Raw genomic sequence first — 21370 nt, forward strand, 5'->3', positions numbered from 1 at the left:
AATTCAATTAACAGTTAACTTACCCAAAGTTGAGGTTGTATTCCAATTCAACCTTAATTTAGGAGAAATTCCATAGCTTAAAGCTTCCAGTTAACTCTAACCAAATTAATCCAAAAATAAATATTTAAGGTCCAATAATTAATATCTCATGGGTATTACCCAAAACCCATTAAATACTTACCAAAATATAGGCTTGCGGCTTGGCTAAGGGGATCGGCTCGGGTGGCTAAAGAAATGGCTTGGTGGCTCACGAAAGGGGTGACGGCTCGCGTAGACAGCTTGCGCGGCTTGCAAGGAAGGATCGACTCACGTGCGGCTTGCATGAGGCTTAGCTGACAGCTTGGAGATCGACTCGGCCAGACGACTGATGAACAATGGATGGCTCGCGTGCAGCTTACGAAAATGCAACGACGAGTTGGACAACGATTCGAATGATGGCCAACAGTTGCTGACCGGTGTGCGAGATAGAGATGAATGAAGAGCTCGGTAGAAGACGCAAACGGTGCGGTGAGAGGCGACGGATCGACGAAAAGAATGGATGGCTCAAATGGCTGACGGCATGCGATTGGCTTCGACTACAAGGCTAAGCAGCGGCGGATTTGAAAGGCTAGGGTTTTGTGAGGTTAGGGTTTCACAATGAAGAAGATAAAGCGCACAATTCCCTATAAGGCCTATTTAAACAAAATAATAATATAACTATTGTTATTTCCTTTTCTTTTTCCTTTTCCTTTTCCAAATAAACCAACTCCCTCTCTCTTCATTTAAAACTAATCAAATCTTCTTTTTAAACTCAAATATTCTCTCTCTTCATTAACTCTTTCCACCAAAATCATCGCATCTTCTTTTCTCTTCTCCTCAAAACAATATCCAATTTCCTTAATTAATTATATTATTCTCATAATATAATTATTATCTTTACTAATCAAATTAATCATACATCCACATATATAATTATCCAAAATTCTCTAAACTTCAACCATAACAATCAACCAATCATATTCACCTAAATCAAATCTTTTCACCAACAGTTCCAAATTTCAAATAATTAATTAAATATTTTTCCAAAAATATCTAATTAATTCTAATTTCTACAAAATCAAATAATTTCAACAATTAATTTAAATAACATCCAAAATAATTTCAACAGGGTCAAAATTAAGCTTAAGATAATTAAAATTAAAATTACCTTATTTTAGGACGTTAAAGCTAAAGTGTTGAAATATGTTTTTCATGATCGAGGCTAAGATGATGATGTAAGTAATAAGTTTGCATATTACTGTTATTTTTTAAATATTTATTCATATTAATTTGTATAATATCTTTTTCATGAACCATTTTCTACAAAGTTGGATGAAATTCGTTGATGGTTTGACTTGATTTTGGCTATGTTATAAACCTTTTCCTACCATTTTTTAAAAAGTATATGTATATGTTGCGCCTTGGATTGTTATTTTGTAAACTTCTCATGAAAAAAATTGTTGTAATTGAACACTTAGTTTAAATAGTTATGGATTGATCTTTGAATTTTTTTTTTATAGATTTTTTAATTTTATGAATGGATTTCTAAATGCTTCTTTTAATAGTTGAATTTTTATTTTTATAAAAAATGAGAATTTGACATTTTAATTGTCTTAAATAAGAAAATTCATAATATTCTATCGAAAATAAAACATTGGAAATCTATGCATATTTCAAGTAAATGTGGAATGAAAAATGAGATTCAAACTTTTAAAAAAAAACTATGCATATTTCAAGTAAATGTGGAATGAAAAATGAGATAAAAACTTTAAAAAAAAACAAAAAGATAAAAACTTTAAAAAAAAAGGGGAATCTTTCCTCGTAGGGAACCCAATTCACATGGAATCGCCCCATTCCCTGTGGAGATATTGGTGGGGATGGGGAATGGAATAAGGGGCGGGGATAGGGATGGGGAGTGTCCCCGGCCCCGCCCCGCCCCATAAACATCTCTACTGAAAACGGGTAACTTGATCAACTTTTTCGCACCACAACTCATCTTACCTCTTTTTACTTGGCCTCAACACCTGATAACCTGAGGAAGGAAAATTTAAACACATAAGTCAAATACTTAGCAAGTGAGAGTCTTAGAAAACCTTTTTGGGAGTATAAGTCGATCACAAAATATTTTCATTTCTCAAACGCGTCTTCTAATGCCTCATTTCATAAATCACAAAAATCTCACATTAGCTCCTCTTATTCCTTTCCACCAAGAATATGAATCCTTCCCATCGCCAAGCATACTGCGATTCACTCTCGCCAGTATCTTGCAATTAAGCTACTGTAATGTTCACTCCATCCACAACCTCTTAGAAGTTTTCTGATTCACTTCTTTCTTGTTGCATTAGTCGTCCACACGACAACATTCACATTATGCACACACCGCATAAGCACTGCTCACTTAATAGGAATAAGGTTAATGGTTTGCATGCATTCATCACAATCAGCACATAGAAAGCAATCATTTTCTCTTTTCAACAACAATAGAAATAATAATAACACAAAGATACAAAACGCATTATTCATAATTCAGACACATAAGAATCATTTAAGAAAACGTTTACAAAATATTTGCTTTACAAATCACCCTCAGAGGAGTGTAGAGTTTAAGAAGGTCACTCACGCAGAAGTGTAGAGTTTAAGAAAGGTCACTCACAAAAGCTTTTGGTTCGTTTCTTTCTCGAATATTTCTCCTCATCTAGAACTCTCTTAACAACAACTCAACTCCTTACACTCTCTTAACGAAACTTTCAAATAACAACACTTCTCTTAGGTCTTTGCTCCTATTTATACTAATCCTTTGGATCAGTTACTTTCTTCTTGCTAGTTCAAAACTACAACTTTACACGCGTCACTTATGTTAATATTATATATAGAAAATTAAATTAGGATATTTTTTTCCTTAACTAGATTGCATTCTTCTTGACAAGTAATATTGTGGTAATATTTATCTTTTATACATTAAGATTACATTATGTTAATATTATCTTTTATATATCAAATATAAGAATGAATATTTAAGATTATCTTTAATATTTTATTTGTTTGTCAGGTTTACAATAAAACTTATATGATTGTTGAATATTTAAATTATTCTCATGTAAATTTTGTAAGTCTTAAAATTTTATATATATTTATTATATCTTTGATTAAATTCTCTCATGAAAAAATTTATGAATGTTATGTATGATAATTTAATTACTTACCAAAATAAAATTTTAATTTAATGCACCTGAAGTTGCATAAATCAGTTAGTATTCATTGTTTTTGTCTTGCATTTGCAGTTTATACACATATTTTAAACTAATAAATGCTTATAAACTAATAAGCATATATCAAACGCCTTTGTGCTTGCATTAACAATTTGAGGGAGAAAGTTTGAAACATTGTATTAGATTCTTATCTAATATCTTTTGAGGTTAAATAAAACATATTAGCATATGTTTCAACCAAATAATTTAATATTATAATTACTTAAAGAATGTTGTGATATTTCTAATTGAGATCGAAAATTATGTTAATAGAGGAAGAAATAATTATTGTATTAGAATCACACATATTGATAGGACAATTTAATTTTTCAAATGTGATGCAAAAGATACAATAAAGTCTGTACCTATCATACATTAAGAGTCTCTTTAGAAAATTAAAATCCTTAACAATGAAAAGATAAACGATGTGTAGAAGAAAACTTTGAAAACTTATTTGTATCTCTCGAAGAGATCACAACTTTCATTTTAACCCCTAAATATGATATTATTTGAATGTTACAAGTTCCTTACAATCTCCTGAAGAGATGATTATTCTATTTTACCTAATTGTATATACATGAGATATTTGGATTTCTTTGGAACCTCTTAAAGAGAATAAGAATAATTTAGTATCTATGCTTTGCATATGATACATATATGCATATTATACTTAAAAGTAGACAATACGTCCAAAATTCAAATGCTTGAAACGAAAAATCAAGTATAATATTAAGTTCCAAAGACTTGATAGTCTTGATTAAAGATTTTTGAAAAGAAAATATTACTTTTCTCGTATGAGCAAAATTTACCACTGCTATACCTTATTCTCTTCTAAATCAAAGAGAAATTGAGTAAATTTGGTAGGTATATGATATCATCCGGAGAGATCGATAATAAGAATAACATACAATATTCATATACTATATGTAATCTTCTAGGAAAGTACATATAGAAAATTTGTTTACATTTACTTCTAAATTATATTACACACATATTCGTGTAATTGACATATATACAACAATGAAGTTGAAGTTCATTTATCCAAACATAATTTTACTTGACATGATCATGATGAGTCATTTTGGGTCAATAGTAAAACTAATCATTGAAAATATACATTAGCATCCATAGAGAAACTAGAAGATTCTATCATGTAATGAATTATCGAGATGTCTTGCTTTCAAGAGATTAATTACCAAACTCTCTCCAGAGAAAATTGAAATTGAAATTAAAATCTCTCATGCTTTTGGAAGATTCGTGGTTGAACCTTTGAATTTATTGATCAACAAAGTGAAGCATTTAAATGTTTTATGATTTATGATTTTCGTTGGTGCATCCAATGGTCACACATATGTTTATTCTTTTGTTCTAATAATGCTAGAGAGTTTACATCTCACGTATTTGATAATTGATTAGGATAAGTGTTATACATCCTATAGCTTATGTTCAGATAGCAGAACGTCTAAATCTCTAACCTCTGATAGGTGATGTATTACACAATTTGCTATGTCTCATTAATGAGACATTTTTTCAATATTATGGGGGAGAAATTAAGAAAAAGTTGGAAAAACGAATTGAATGAAATGCATAGATATTGTCTCATTTTGTTTATCATATATATTACATTAAACTAGAAGTTCGAAAGATAATTTGTAAAATGTTTCAAATCAAATGTCAGATGTATTTACAGAACATTTACAATTGTAAGAAAGTGGCCAAATTATGTCTAATGGTTGCAAAGACACCATCTAAGGGTGTGTTTGGATTTGCCTAGGAAAGAAAATGTTTTTTAAGAATACATTTTTTTTAAAATACCTTTTTTATAAAATGAGTTTAAAAATACTTACATGTTTGGTTTGATCTATTTATAAATGTTTATACGTAAAATTGTGTTAGGTTTGTTCTATACTAACAATGTTATCCCTAGGTTAAATTACCATAAAAGACTATTAAACATTATGAACTAATTTAATAAAGAAATACACACATTTTGAATCTTTTTTTTTACAAACATATTTTAAAATTAGTCACATGTTATCTTGAAATTATTAATTTTTTATTTACTTGAAACTAAACATTAATTTCATAATCTCATTTTTTAAAAAGTTATTTTAAACCATTGCCAAACACCTCAATTTATCTTAAAGTGAATTATTTTAAAAATTAAACACTCCAAAAATCAATCCAAGCACACCCTAAGATTGATATCTCAGTGCAACAAATTGTCATTACTACATGCCTGAAGCGTGATAGACAAATGATTCCTAAGATAAACATCTTTGAAAAGAAGTAGTCAATTAATGACTCAATTAAGAATATGAATATTTCAGAAGAAATCATGAACATGAGTTGTAACGACCCAAACTTTTAAACTAAGCAAGGTCATTACTTAAAAAATAAATATCAAAAGGCACTTTCTTACAAAGAGAAAAACTATGATCCTTATAAAATTAATATCGAATCAATGTTCAAAAGACATAAAATTGACAAAATCAGACTCATGGGTTCTAATAGTTTAAAAGAAAACAAAAACAAACAAATAAGATAAAACTTTAAATACAATGTCTAAAAATCAAAATAGTGAAAAACTGCGGAAGCAGAACTGAGTCTCATATGACATGTCACGAACCCTCCTGTTGTTCTCCAACTTTCCACATCTTTTATCTTTGCCTAAAATATTAAATATAGAAAAGAGTGAGTATATATAATATACCCAGTAAGAGAGACCCAATAATGGTTCTGCTAGGTGATCTGTTAACTTCCCGTTAGGAACATAATAATAATGTTGTGTGTCCAATGGAGTACACCTAGGAGAGTGAGATTATACGAACACCTCTAATCGTGCAAATAATCCTATAAGAATATCTCTAGTTGTACGAGTAATTGTAGGTACACACTCCTAAACATGTCTATGATAGGTAGGTACACCCCTAAACGTGCAAGTGATCTCATCGAAACACCCCTAGTCGTGTGAGTGACCTTATATGCACAGTATAATTAACCCCTAATTGTGGTTGTGATATGTAGTTACACCCCTAATCTTGCGAGTGGTCTCAAAGAAACACCCCTATTTGTGCGAATGACCTCATGAATAGGAACACAATACAGGTGGAGTAAAAACCTTAACAACCAAAGTTAACAGACACACTATAGTCCAAAGCATGTAACAATTAACATAAACATGGCATGAATCATCAGTCATATCATCTGTAAAACATAATAGTTCATGAAGCATGGAATCCATAAAGCATGCTTAATCATCATATAATATATATATAAGTCGTGCTTAATCATCATGTAACATTAGTCAACATTTATATCAACCAACTATGCATTTTAGCTAACATCAATGCATAGTCCATAAGCACATGCAGTCTCTTAATTTTACTTTAAATGTCTAGTTGTTACCTGAGATATTAGCTAACAGATATTCCTTACTAGTTTCCCAACAAACCAATCCTAAACAATAAGAGAAAACCAATAACTTGATTAATAAAACTACATATATATATATATACACACACATACATATTCACATATACATATTTTTATCAAATCTCCAGCAAACTTTTCTCTTTAATTAATTAAATAACACCCATAATTATTTTATTTAATTCAATTTCAACAATACCAAAATCCACACAACTTTACTTAAACCTCGTAACATTCAATTTAATCAAACTATCAACAAACACCACAAGTCAAAACCTCTAATTAATTAAATATTCATCCATCAAATATTTAATTCATTTTAATTTCCACAAAATCAAATAATTCTCATTATATAAACTCAAAATAACGCTCAATCTAATTAAACAAATCTAGGATAATTAACTCCAAAATTATAATTTTAGGGCATTACATAATCTCTCCTCAAGGAACTTTCATCCTCAAAAGTTCTAATCCTCAAACAGCTCTGGTTATCGAGCTCTCATGCCATAATTAATAACATTTTTTACCAAATTTCAAAATCTTTAATTAAATATACATACCCATGTATGTATATTTAATTTATCCAACACATTACACCCATCAAATTCTTTAACTTCTAATTCCAATTAATTTGAACACAAAAAAAATTCTAAAATTTTTGGGGTGTTATAAGAATCTTAAGTAAATTATATATCATGACCCATGACAAGAAAAAGATGAAATCCAACATAGAATGTTGGTTACAATATTATTTATGAAAAAATGTATTAAATACTCAAAGATATATATTGAAAAATGCCATGACATTAACTTATGTGGAAAAAAAAATCCAATAGAAATAAAATCATTTTCTAAATCGTAAGAATTAGTAGTCAAACATTAGAAAATTTGTCAAACACCTATGGGATTCAAGTGAGTATTTGTAAGAAAGGGAAATGGAATGAAGGCATAGTTTATAAAGCGACACAAGTTCCACAATAATTCTCTTGAAGAACTAATGTTGAATCTTTTAATAATTATATCCTCCAAAGCTTAAAAAGGTACCAAGACCATATAAGTCCAAAATTAGAGAATTATATATATATATATATATCATAAAGATTCTTATATAAATTCCTGACAAATGTGATATAATCTTCTTATTAAATATTTAAAATCATTTATATATATGTCGATGATTTTAGCATAAACTTCTAAAGAGATTTCAAAGGCAAATAAAGTTTCTTAAGGAAGAAATTGAGATGACACGTTTTGTCCTAACTTGCAAGAATTGCATCAATTTATACACAAAAGATCTTATATTCACTAGTTCCATCATTGAACATTCCTAGAGTGGTTCATTTACTTTAGATCCCGAAGAACCATAATTTTGCAAAATAAGTGCACTTATATCATTATTAGTTTATATGATGTTAGTTGTATTTATAATAATTTTCGTTACATAAATATATTATTTCTCCAAGGATAGATATTAGACTAGAATTAAACATATGTGCTATGTTTTTATTTAAGAATTAGTTTACATGTATTTATTTTTATTCTTACATAATTTAATTATAATCTAGTTTGGTGTGAATATGCAAACTACTTATCTCACCCATAAGAACTAGATCTTAAATAGGTTTTCTAGTAGTTTATATTATAACAGTTTGTGAAACATATTATAATAATTTTTACATTAATTCATGCTAAAAACATGATGATTTATGAAGCTAGCCAATAGGTGTTCTTATGTAAAGATAAAAAAAAACATCAAATGACAGCATCAACCTTCGACAAATTTTCTCAAAACACAACCTGACAAACTTACTTACAAAGGTATTATCAACACCAACATTTGAACTTGAAAAGTTGACGCACAACATTGAAATGTGACGACTAGTGATGTATTCATGAGAGGAGTAGAAATAGTGCACTTTTTTCCTTTTAACTATGGTTTTTTTACATGAGTTTTCCGGGAAGGTTTTTAGTGAAGCATTTTTTGAAATATATAAAATAATGTACTCATTTTTTTTCTTATAGTAAAGTTATAACGTAGCATTTATTTTAGGGGATTTTTCAAAAATATAACAAACTGGAAAACATTTACATTGTAAAGAACAATTTTGATAACAAAAAAAACCCACAAGCCCACGATGGGAAATATTAAAAACGCCCCAGTCAACACGTTATTAATCAACCATACGCGCACGTGTAGTTCTTCTTCTAAATGATCATGATAGGTGATCATGTAGGAAATGATATATGATTCTGTAGTTCTTTTCAACTGATGGGAAAAATGTTTCGTTAACTCTTCTTTTTACGATCACGATACGCGATCGTGTAGTTCCTTTTATCGATGAAAAAAATACTTCGTATAATTCTTCTTCTAAACATCATGATACGCGATCGTGTAGGACTTGTAGGAAATAATACACAATCATGTAGTTCTTTTTTAATAATGAGAAAATGCTTCATGTATTTCTTCTTCTAAACGATCATGATATGCAATCATGTAGGAAATTATACTCGTGTAGGAGAGAATACACGGTCGTGCAGTTCTTTTCAACAATGAAAAAATTGTTTCGTGTAATTCTTTTTCTAAACGATCATGATACGCAATCGTGTAGAAAATGGTATATGATCGTGTACGATTGAGTACAAAATGGTACACAATCATTTTAAATGATCTTGATATTCTAGAATAGAAACGGTAAGAAAGGAAGAGAAGACAAAGAAAGAAAGAAAAAAGAAATGAATAAAAATATAAGAAAGAATCTTGGAAGAGATCTGTATTTTATTTATCCCAAAAGAACATGAACGAAAGAGCTGAAGAAATCTAGAACAAAAATAAAAATAAACAAAGAAGAAGAAAGAAAAGTGATGAGCGGTCCGCAATATCAAAAAAAATTTAAAATTTATGAAAAATTTCTACCGTTTTTTTATTTTGTTAAACGGACCATAAAAATTTTGATGTTTTGTTATATTTATGAAAATTAACCTTTATTTTATATAATATGAATATCTAAATCAGAGTATTATAAATGTATTAGTATATTGTAAATACATATTCAATGTAAATATCCATAATTTAGGTATGTTACCCAAATTTCAAATTTTGTTGAATTACATGTTGAATGTACACACCTATTGCATCCTATATTGTAATCTCATGACATGTTAGAAATAGTGGTATATGGTATTTTTGCATGATATACCACAATTAAGTTCGATTACTCTTCTTTACCATCTCTCTTCTCTACTTTTTTTTCTCTTTTGTTTTGCCTCATTTGTATGTTTATACTGTTCTTATTTCATTGTAAAAGTAAAAATAAAAAAAAATGAGAAAAAAAGAAGAATTAGCTAAAGATTCAAAGGAGGGGAAAAGTCATTTTCACGGGCAAATCAAACGGACAAACACCAATGAATCAATGGGCAAAATATTATCCACAAAGAAAATAGAAACAGAACAAAAGGAAACTTGTCATAAACCAAAAACAGGAAATGAGAAAATTATTCAAACCCTAAACAGTCGCAACATCATCACTCTCATACCAGGCTGCTCTCAAACTCTCAAGCAACTCCAAATTATCCAAGCAATCCTTTTGAAAGCAAACACAAATGTGAACTCATAAACACACGTAAAGCTTCTTGATACTCACCACAATCACAACATATCCAGACATCATAACGCCAGCCAAAATACAGAATTCCACTCCATTTGATCAAAAACTTCAGCCTCAACAACCATTCGAGAATTAGCAAGATCCAGTAACAACCTGATTCCATAACACAACATTTCTCACTTTGGAAACTTCAAATCATCAATTAACATGCGAAACTTTCCCGCTAAAGCTCTACTCATGAATGGCCTCGTGGCTAGCAGCTAGTTTATAAATTAATCAGTGTAAAATTGCTTCTTTCTGAAGTTGAAAGAATCTTCCAAGTACTATTGATTGTAATTACTTTTATAGATAAAGAGAAGGGTCCTGAAATCAACTACAAAATGTATCCAATGCTGTTTTCTTTCAAATGTATAGCAAAAATTAATCAAACTGGAGAACCTGCTATAGGTTAATTCAATCAATCTTCTGCAGATGCAGAGGTGTGATGAGGAAATGTAGACCATACATCTTCCCATGTTCTCAGACCATCCGTAACATCTTTCACGACTGTGGCTGCCTCTTCCACGCTCACACGAATTTGATCTTTACTATCCCTCTCTCGAATTGTCACCGAAGATGCTGAATCGACAGTGATTGCAAAGGGAACACCAAGCTCATCTGTTCTTGCATATCGTTTTCCTATTGATGTGCCTATCAACATTTTTTAACAAAGAACATATAATTAGTAGCATATAATCACTTGACGGTAGATAAAGACAAGTATAGTGAATTCTGTGATCAAAGGCCAGTTGAGGATTGTGAAATTAAACCAAACAAGGACTAAAATCAATTTTACATCAGAAGAACAAGAAAACAAAGTTGAGAGTTCGTTCAATTACCTGTGATGTCAATTTTATGGGAAATGCCAGAAAAAGTTAATGACTTGGAGATAACTTTAGCAACTTCCTCGTACTGTTGATTCTGAACAAGTGGGAAAACTGTGCACTTGATAGGTGCCACAAGGGGAGGAAATCTAAATACATTTAATTGTTCATCCCCTGCTTTGCTTGGCCTCATGTAGTAAGAGTGTTCAAAGAGGCAATAGATAATCCGACCGATACCAAAAGAGGGTTCAATCACAGATGGTGTGAAAACCCTCTGATGTTCCTTCTTTTTCTCCTTGGAAATTGCGACCATACTCTTCTTGATCAAGACATTTTTCCCCAGTGTGCAGACATAGAACTCCACCTCTCCATCGGATTCTAGAGCTGCCTTCATCTCTAAGGCTTCTTTCTCCTTCATTGCCTTTAACAAATTGCAATACAATGTCAGGTTTTAAAAAATCTACAGATGCTACAAAACCTAGGCAGCAAAAAAAATCCATAATTTACCTCCAAGGCTTCAACCACATTCTTTTGACAACCCTTGAAAGCAAGGCCAAGTTCTTTCTTAACAGGAGCAATGACCAATTTCTGCAATTTAATTTCATGAGTGCAGCATTGAAACATACTATTTTTTGTCATCAAGATCTTTGCAAATATCAAAATAACTTCAGATATAACAAGAATAAGCAGTACCTCAACTTCTCTTGGTTCAGCAAATTTCTCATGTGCTACAAGGGGAACACCACTTTTTTCCTAAAAAAAGAGATCGAGGAAAAAAAAATATGAGTATTTTACATGCAAGTCGAAACCACAGAAAGACAATCTTAATGGTAAAACTGTTAAAGACACAACTATCTTATAAATCCTACCAAACAATTAGGCAGTTTAAATGGGCTCAATGAAAAGTCGACTAAACTAGTTTTGGAATTTCTGCCACAAAGTTAAAGACATTCCCTTGAATTAGAATTATTTGGAAAAGATAAGGTTTGGGCTGAACTCATACCGTATGGGCATGTAAATCATATGCAGATCTGTCAGCAATACCAACACATTCAATCCAACCATAAGAACACTCAATCTCGGCATCCCAACAGTCAGCAGCATAATGAGCCATTTCATTCGCAAGGTGCTGCCGGAAACGCAAACGGTCTTTGTCTATGCCAAGACGAGTTAGAAAAAGATATACTCTCCCAATGAAGTAGCCAAGAGTTTCATTATTCACAGTTCCCTGCATTATAATATAACATGTCAGCCTAGTAACCAACTAAACAAGTACAAGAGACATGGTAGAGGAGATAAGGGAGGTAGGGATAATCAATACACAAACCTTAGAAACCGCTTCACCCAATGGAATTTTCCTTGCAGATTTACCAGACATTTGCTCCTCTCTTGGAAACATCAAAAACTCCAAATTGGCAACATCAGCAAATTTTGGATGAGCTTTGTCTTCAGGATCAACAAAGTGCTCAATTTCCGCGAGTGTGAATTCACGAACTCTAAGAAGCCCTTGTCGAGGAGATATCTGTAATGAAACAGATGGACTGGGAATTAAACATACACACAAAAGGAAAGGGTACAAAATAGATAAACCTTGGACAAGTGCTAGCAAGATAAACCAATTTGAAAGCAGCAGCTGCAAGAACCACTAAATAGGAGACATGGTAATTTAGAACATAGTAAAACACAAGTCATTCTTGTAACAACACTGTCTCGTGCATATAATTTATAAATATAATAAGAAGCTAAAAAACAAGTGGGCTACCATCTTGCAATTTAAGGAAAATAGAGAGTAACCTCATTTCTAAAAGCCTGCCCAATCTGTGCGGCAGCAAAGGGTAGTTTGTTTCCATTGTAATAATACAAATCTTTGAAATTGACAAATATGCCTTGTGCTGTTTCAGGGCGCATGTACCTGCAGCATTTACATATTTACGCATCTAAGTTAATCACATCATGGACTTCATTGATCGAAAGTCACATAAGTAACAGGAAAAAGCCAACCATTTTCTCTTTTGTATAACAATATGATAAACTATGGCTAAACAGAAAATAGTTTTTTTTTATAGGAATAACTTAAACAGAAAAGTGTTGCGATATACTGGTTCTAAAATGAAGTCAATAAAAATGGAAGAGAGTAAATTTGGATCAACTACTCACCCAGGCAGCAAACCTGATGGGCCAATAGAAGTCTGAAACATTAAGTTGAATGGATAAGGATCAGATAGTGGGTTCTTAGTATCTGGAGCCGTAATACCATACTCCTTAATTTTCGCGCCCAGCTGATCAGCAGAAAGATCATCCAAGACAGCGAGAATTTGCTTCAATTCCGCAGCCTTCTCAGAGGATATGCTGAGATCTTTCTGAAGTTTTTCATTACAAAAATCCTTAAGCAAGTGATCTGCCCGGTAGCAGGTCCCAGTTTTCTCATCCTTAACCATAAGGTCTGTGAACTTATCTACATGACCAGACGCTTTCAGGACAACTTCTGGTGTAACGCAAGGACAATCAACTTCCAACATATTCTCCTCAAGAACAAAATGCTACAAAGTGATCAAACAAAAAAGACAGAATTAAGCCAGTTTCTTGACCATAATTGAATTAAACAGATTTTCATGTCAAGAGATGACGAATCCACTCCAGAATAAAAGATCTTAATGAAAAAGAGGTAACGGCAATTAATTTCGAAAAACCCAAATAACAAACCTGACGCCAAAAAGCAAGAACATTGGACTTGACTGCACAGCCAGGAGGCCCATAATCGTACAATCCAGCAACCCCGCGATAAATCTTGAAGGATGGAATATAAAACAAACGCCTCTCGAGAGTGTTACTCACAGTTTGCCTGAACGACTCCCTATTCAAGGACCCATCGCCGCCGCCGCCACTAACAACCGCCTGCAACTGCTTCTCAATCGAAGCCTTCTCAATCTTCAATCCATTCAAAGCTTCAATAGCAGCATCAATCTCAGGCTTGGCAGCACCGGCAGCCTTAAGGGCTCGAACGGCATTGCCTTGAGCTTCAACAGCCGATAGCTTCTGAGAAAGGGCATTTCTGAGCGATGCTTCGGAAGAATCCATTGAAAAGAGACGTGGGAAATTGTGAGATTGAAAGGAAATGGGGATTCTGAGACGAGAAGTGAAATTGTGAGCAAGAAGGGTCGAAGAGGATAGAAGAGACGATAGAAGGCGCATGCGAGATATGAAATGGGAATAGGGTTTATGATGGTGGGGCCATTGATTAGAATATCAATATGGTACCACCAAAAATATCTTGCAAATGGAAGTGGAAATGGAAATGGAAATGGAAACGGAAATGGAAATGGAATCCACACAAGTTGTTGTTTTATCTTAAAATTAGGGTCTACCGATCACAGAATAAATTTGAAGGTGGAGAAGAAGATACCAAGAGATTGCAGCTGAGGAAGAGAACTCCAACTGGCGATTGAACCATCTATAAACCCTAAACAAAAGGATATTTTCTTTTATCAATTATCTATCAATAAATAAAAAGGAAAATGAATTTTAATATAAAGTATATAAATACAATTCAACGTTTATTAAAAAACACATTTAGCCTTCAATTACATTCGGTAAAGATATAGTTTATATATATATATATATATATATATATATATATATAGATTAGTTATTGTAAATTGAAAAATAGATATTGTTCAAATATAAAATTTAAAATTTTTCTATATTTATTTGAATCCATTTTGATATGTTTGAAAATGTCTAGTTTGATAGCACAATTGATTTTAAATCAACCTTCACTTAGGTTCAAATCATTAGGAGTTTTTAGTGATTCTAACTATAGAGCACTTAGATTTTGAAAATATATAATCGGAACGTTTTTTAGCTCTTAGATATTTGTTTGTCTTGATAAGATATCTTGCGGAGGAGTACTCAAGCTTCGTAAAGTCGAATAGGTCGTTAATACACATATATATAATAAGCATCCACATTTAACTTCAAAAAGCAATCTCTTAGGATGTTTATGAGGTATACTTAGTAAACAAGGTCTAGAATTTTAAACGGATAGAGTGCAAGATTTAATTTTAATTTAGAATATTTCTGGAAAAAAAAAGTATTCCTTCTTGCCAAATAGAGTATCCAATTTCATATGCGATGCTCTATTTATTTAACTGATTAATTAGATAAGTTTCGATGTTTTGGAAAAACCCATTTGAACTTAACCTTTTACACCTCTAATGTTGAATCCACATACTTGGATGTTGCGTTTCTTACCTTATGCCTTGGAAAAGAGAGATGCTAGCTTTTATTGTCTTAAAAAACACATAACATTCACTTAAGAATCATGTGCGAAAAAGACTACATACTAAAGGTAACTCAAAGCTCAACCTGTACTCGATCTCAATGACGTCGCCAAAAGATTTGGAACTTGAGTAGCCACTGACTTTCACCCTCAACGCTAATATGGCTAAGATGATAACTTTGGAGTTTGTCCTAATAAACTAACTAATTGCTTATAGTTCACCTCAAATGTGCCTCAAAGTGGACTCAGTATCATAGAAATATTATGCATCGAAGAATCAAACTTAAAGTTGATAATATAAGCCAGATGAGCTTTGTTCATATATGCATTAGTAGTCTTGTTCGTTTTGAAAAAATATGATTTTGAAGAAATCATGATTTGATAAAAATATGTCAAGAATTTGCATCCAAATGAATGATAATTTTATGGCTAAATTACGGAAAAAAAATCTTCAATTTCAATATTTGTTTCAAAAATATCTACATTGCTTCAAAAGTTGCATTATTATTTTTTATTTTTCATAAATATTTAAAAGGAAACTTGTGTAAATGTAACAAAAAACCAAAGTATTTAGTCCGTGTAACAACGCCATAAAATTAGCCATTTTTTAAATATTTCAGGTTTGTCCTTCCATCTTATTGCCGATTCGTCTTCCTCTTACTATTTCGTCTTTCTTTTACTGAGATTTCGTCTTTCTTCTTTTCTTTTTTTCTGCTATTTCTTTCCATCAACTTTCTTATTTTTAATCTTTCCATCGTTTTTCTTCTTTTACTCTTTTTTTTACTTTGATTTCTTTCCATCATCTTTCTATTTTTCCTCTTTTTTTTTGTGATTTTTTTCCATCGTCTTTCTCCTTTTCCTTTTTTTACGTCGTTTACAAACGACTATGTAAAAAAAATAGCAAAATCTAAAAGATCATGTATAAAGAACTTGAAAAAAAATTATTTAGATTGGAGTAGCCAAATGTAAATGATCGTGTATAAAGAATCTTAAAAAGAAAAACATTTAAGTTGTGCAAAAAAGTAAACGGTAAAAAAAAATAAAAAATTGTGTATAAAGAATCTTGAAAAAAATCATTAGATTGGAGTAGCTAAATGTAAACGATCGTTTAAAAAACATAAACGATTTTAAAGAAATAAAAGATAGTGTATAAAAAATCTTGAAAAAAAATCATTTGATTGAAGTAGCTAAATGTAAACGATAGTCTAAAAAAAGTAAACGATTGTGTAAAATAAGTAAACGATCGTCTAAAAAAATTTAAATGATCATGTAATAAAATTAAACGATGGAATTGAAAAGATAAATTGTATCCATATCTAAACGATCGCGTAGAAATTGTAATCATATCTAAAAGATCGCGTATAAATTGTAGTCATATCTAAACAATCGCATATAAACTGTAGTCATCTAAACGATGCGTATAAAACAATAACCAAATCTAAACGATCGCAAAATATATTAGGTGCGCATTATTCACGGTGGGCTTCTGGGCTTTTTCTATTTTCAGAATTGTTCTATAGGGTGTAAATACTTTGTGACTTTTTTATATTTTTGAAAAGACCCCATATTAAAAACTTTGTTTTGATGATATTCATTAAAATAAGAAATGAAAACCAGAACTTAGTTTTGAACAGTGTTCTCACGAGATTTTCGAAGAAATTTGGTTCGTGGAGTTGAACTTGTGTTGATGTTATATTTATGTTAATTTAATGCGATATGGTTCGATCTCTAGAATTTGATTCTCTGATTCTCTCGACTGGATGCTTACGCTTGTATCTTCAAAGGAGCATTTGGGGGTGGTCGACTGAAGCTTCAATCTTCGAGATGGTCGACTTGAGGAGTTGGGCAGTCTTTTAGCTCTTGGGAGAATTTTCTCTAGACTTGCTGAAGTAAAAAATTTCCAATCCCACAAATGAAGAGAACTCCTCTTTTTTTTAGCTCAATGGCATATCAAATTAATCAAACTATAAATTTAGTACATCAGTTTGATTTAAATTTGAAATAAAGGTTGGAATATGACCAATCCTTAATTTGAGAAAAGTTTAAGGTTTTATTCTTGACTTACTTTGATTCAAGGATAAAAATTTTAATTTAATGATGATTTTTTTTTATAAAATTTGAAACCATATTTTAATTTGAGATTAGGTTTTTACCATACCCTAATTTGTATCCGCACAAAAATTTAGAATGACCAATTTTAATTTTGGGATAAAATGACCAAATTTAATTTTGACATAAATACAAGACCTGAATCTTGGAATAAAATTAGATTTATGACTCCAATTTAAATTTGAGATAAAAATAGAGGTAAAATCTAAATTTTGAAATATTTAAATATGCTTAGTTATCTCAAAAAGTAGAATTCGAGATTTTATTTTATTTTATTTTAAAATATGTTTGAATATCTCAAATGTGAAATCCAAGATTTTATTCTAAAATAAAATAACATAATATAATTGAATTTTAATTTTATTTTATTATTTGAAAATTTTAAAATCATTCCAAATCCTATTATGAATAAACTCATACCTGATTATTCTTTCATCAGGAAAGTACGAGAGAGAAAAAAAAACTCCTCTTCCCCCTCTTCTTTTTCTTCTTTTCTAATAATTTTTCTTTTTAACTTTCTTTCCTTAAAGTTGTCATGTCCCTATTTGCTTCCAAACGCGTCTTCAAAAGGGGAGGATTTTTTCTTCTTTCTTTTTTTTTTATTATTCTTTTTTTCGCAATCGTTTGCAGAGGTGACTCCGCAGTCAGCGATCCAACTTCTACTGAGGCACAATCGGACTTTTGCAGTCAAATCCGTCGTCCTGGTAGGAGTGATCGAACACCAGTATTGAAATTTTTATTCTTTGATCGCTCGACTTTTCATTTTCCTCGTATTTAATGCAATTTTTCGTTATTTTTTTCTCATTTAATTGGTATTTATATATATTCAGATTGTTTGGGGGCCTTCGTGATAAATGGTGCTCTAATTATGGTTTTAGCTCAAGAGTCTTTTCTTTTTTTCTTCTTTTTTTATACGATTGCATTTAGATTTCTTTAAGTTTCCCACGTACCCTTTATAATATAGGGATCAAGTCATAACGTAGTTCAATTGATTTTTTTTTACTAGACTGAACTTAAAGTTTCCCTTAAGCTACCTATGTACTCTTTATAATATAGGGATCAAGTCGTAATGTAGTTCAATTGATTGCTTTTAATCGGACTGAATTTAAAGTTTTCCTTAAGCTGCCTACGTACTCTTTATGATATAGGGATCAAGTCATAACGTAGTTCAACTGTTTTTTTTTTTTTTTGTCGTTCACCTTTTAAGCTTTTGTGGGCTAAGAGCACCATGTAGTTTAGGCTCTTGCGATAAGGAGCTTTGTATGTTTAGTAGCTCATATTTTCATTAAGGATTTGTTCACCTTCTTCGTTTGTAGAATTGGTGAATATAATAAGTCTTGGCTTCACTGTCAAGGAGCCTTCTGTACTTATGTCAACAGATAGCTTCATCTTCATGCGTCATGGGACACGACTATGAATCTTACCGTCATCATTGTTTTCTTCATGAAATAACGTTGTCTTCAAAAATTTCATCTCTCTTTGTTGTTGATCGTTTGTCATCTTTAGATGATCAAAAGTAGACATTGAAGGTCGATCTTTCTTCAATGTGGAGATACTTAGCCTTTTGAAAGCTGAAGTACGAGTGGAAGTAGACGTTGAACAATGGTTTTCTTCTTCTTTTATGCCCATACTCAATCTTTGAAAGACTAAAGATCGAGTAGTTGAAGACTTGATACGATCAAAGACAGAAGTTCTTTGCTTAATTTCATTTGAATTGTCGACTTCTTCAGAAGACGCATAGTTGTTGTCGACTTCTACTACACTGACAGCATGACATGTAGTGACTTCTAATATTTCTTTTGGATTATCCTCAAGGAAGTTTCTTGGAAAGAATTCTGTCAAAGTTATCGACCATCAAGTTCGGAGGAAGTCTTCGTCTTTTCCTTTGATAGGTCTAGGCTTTGACATCTTCTTGTTTCTTTTTCCCTTATTTTTATGAGAGATGCTTCCTTTTGAATGCTTTTGATGGAAGGTAGACTTCGTTTGAATGAAATTTGTTTGTCTCTCTTTTTGACGAGCCACGACTATCCATTCTTTGTCATCATTCTCAATTGGCTCTTCTTTGTTTTGAGAGTTCGTCGTCATGATCTTTTGTTGGATTCGAACAAGTATAGGTTCGAAAGTTCCAAATTAAATCAAACTTTCCCTTTAATCATAAAGCAACATTGATGGTAGAACACTTGAAGTCATCTTGACTGCAACATGATTCATTTGAGCTACTTCATCAATATCCAGCTCAATCTTATTTTCACGAGCCAACTTTAGAATTAGCTGCTTCAACACGAAGCACTTTTCAACAGGGTGACTAATGACTCGATGATACTTGTAGTAGTTAGGATCATCTACTTTTCTTGCTTCCTCTGGTCGTTTACATTCTGGCAACTGAATAAGTTGTTTCTCTATCAATTGCTCCAACATGTCTACAACATCAGAGTCAGGAAGGGATAAACTTTTTTCTGTCTTTCTCTAAGAGTTGGGCATTGCTTTTCATCGCCATCATGATTTCTTTCATGTTTTGTTTCATTTCTTTTAGAGAAGAATTTCAATGGAGTCTCTTGAACAACCATAGATTCGTTTAGGACACTATTTGTAATCTTTTTGTATCATTGATTTCATTCTTGTCACTCCTCGTTCTTTGAACCAAGAAATCAATTTACTCCTCTGTTGGCGATACTCAGCTCCATATCATGGGCGCTAGTTGCCAATTCTTCAAACTTGTAAGGTTTTATTCACTATAAAATATAGAGAAGTCCTCAGTGCATACCTTGGGTGCACATCTCCACTGCGGACAGTTCTGTGAGCTTGTATTTGCAATCCAGGCTTAGAGCTCTCCATCGATTTATGTAGTTGATGACTAGCTCTCCCTTCCGCTGTTTGGTGTTCGTCAACTCCATCATGCTGATGACACGCCTAGTGCTATAGAAGCGGTTGAGAAACTCTGTTTCCAGCTGTTCCCAACTATCAATTACTTCTGGCTCTAGATCAGTATACCACTTGAAAGCATTTCCTTTTAAGCTTCGAACGAACTACCTGACTAGCTGGTCTCCTCTTGATCCTGCGTTTTTGCATGTTTCAACAAAGTGAGCAATGTGTTGATTTGGATTGACCTTTCCGTCGAATTATTGGAACTTTAGAGGTTGGTACCCAACAGGCATTGGTAAGTCATTGATTCTTTTGGTGTATGGCTCGAAGTACATGAAAGAAGTTTGTTGTAGTCCTTCATACTGAGCTCTTATAGAACTTGTGATCATATCTTGCAGTTGTTGGACTGACAGAGATGTGACGGAGATGGACTGTTGCATCTGATTTTCCTACAACACAACTTTTTCTTTATTGTCAGCTTTGACTAGAAGAGTTTTGCTTGACTCAACAGTTTCACGAGTCCGCATCTGGTCTCTCAAAGCTGTGATTTTGTGGTCTCGTTCCTTCACAACCTTCATCAAGAGGTTAATTTTTCTCTCCATCTCCGCCATGGCAGCCTCGACCATTACATCAACCATCATGACAGACATCACGTCAAGGTGTGCTTCTTTCTTTGACTTGCTAGAGGCTGAATCAGACTTTTCATACAAATAATTTTCCTTGATGACAATCCCAGCTTTAGAAGACTCTATCAATTACTTAAGAATGCTCTGCACGATGTCAAAACCTTGATCCTGCTCTTGAGTGATTTCCTTAGAACGATTGCGGGTGATGGGTCATGTGTAAGCGTTGCTTGCAGCAGAAGATTTGGATGCAACCTTCTTTGATGTCATTGATTTTCTTGTAGATTTGGATGGCGAGAGAGATTGGAGGTAGAGATGTCCCACTGGACGT

At 32.1% G+C, this 21370-nt stretch overlaps 1 protein-coding gene across 1 annotated transcript; it reads right to left on the bottom strand.

Moving 5' to 3' along the window:
* Window positions 1-10629: 10629 nt before the first annotated feature.
* Window positions 10630-14649, bottom strand: LOC103492006 (glycine--tRNA ligase, mitochondrial 1). The gene is made up of 9 exons (XM_008452162.3): window positions 13870-14649; window positions 13324-13706; window positions 12961-13078; window positions 12494-12688; window positions 12170-12394; window positions 11860-11919; window positions 11674-11754; window positions 11182-11587; window positions 10630-10993 (listed from the first exon to the last, which is right to left on the bottom strand). Exons 1-9 carry the CDS (start codon window positions 14356-14358, stop codon window positions 10761-10763), a joined length of 2190 nt encoding a protein of 729 aa, XP_008450384.1. The 5' UTR covers window positions 14359-14649; the 3' UTR covers window positions 10630-10760.
* Window positions 14650-21370: the final 6721 nt, after the last annotated feature.

Source organism: Cucumis melo, chromosome 5, assembly GCF_025177605.1.
Source record: "Cucumis melo cultivar AY chromosome 5, USDA_Cmelo_AY_1.0, whole genome shotgun sequence".
In the NCBI taxonomy this organism is placed as follows: Eukaryota; Viridiplantae; Streptophyta; class Magnoliopsida; order Cucurbitales; family Cucurbitaceae; genus Cucumis; species Cucumis melo.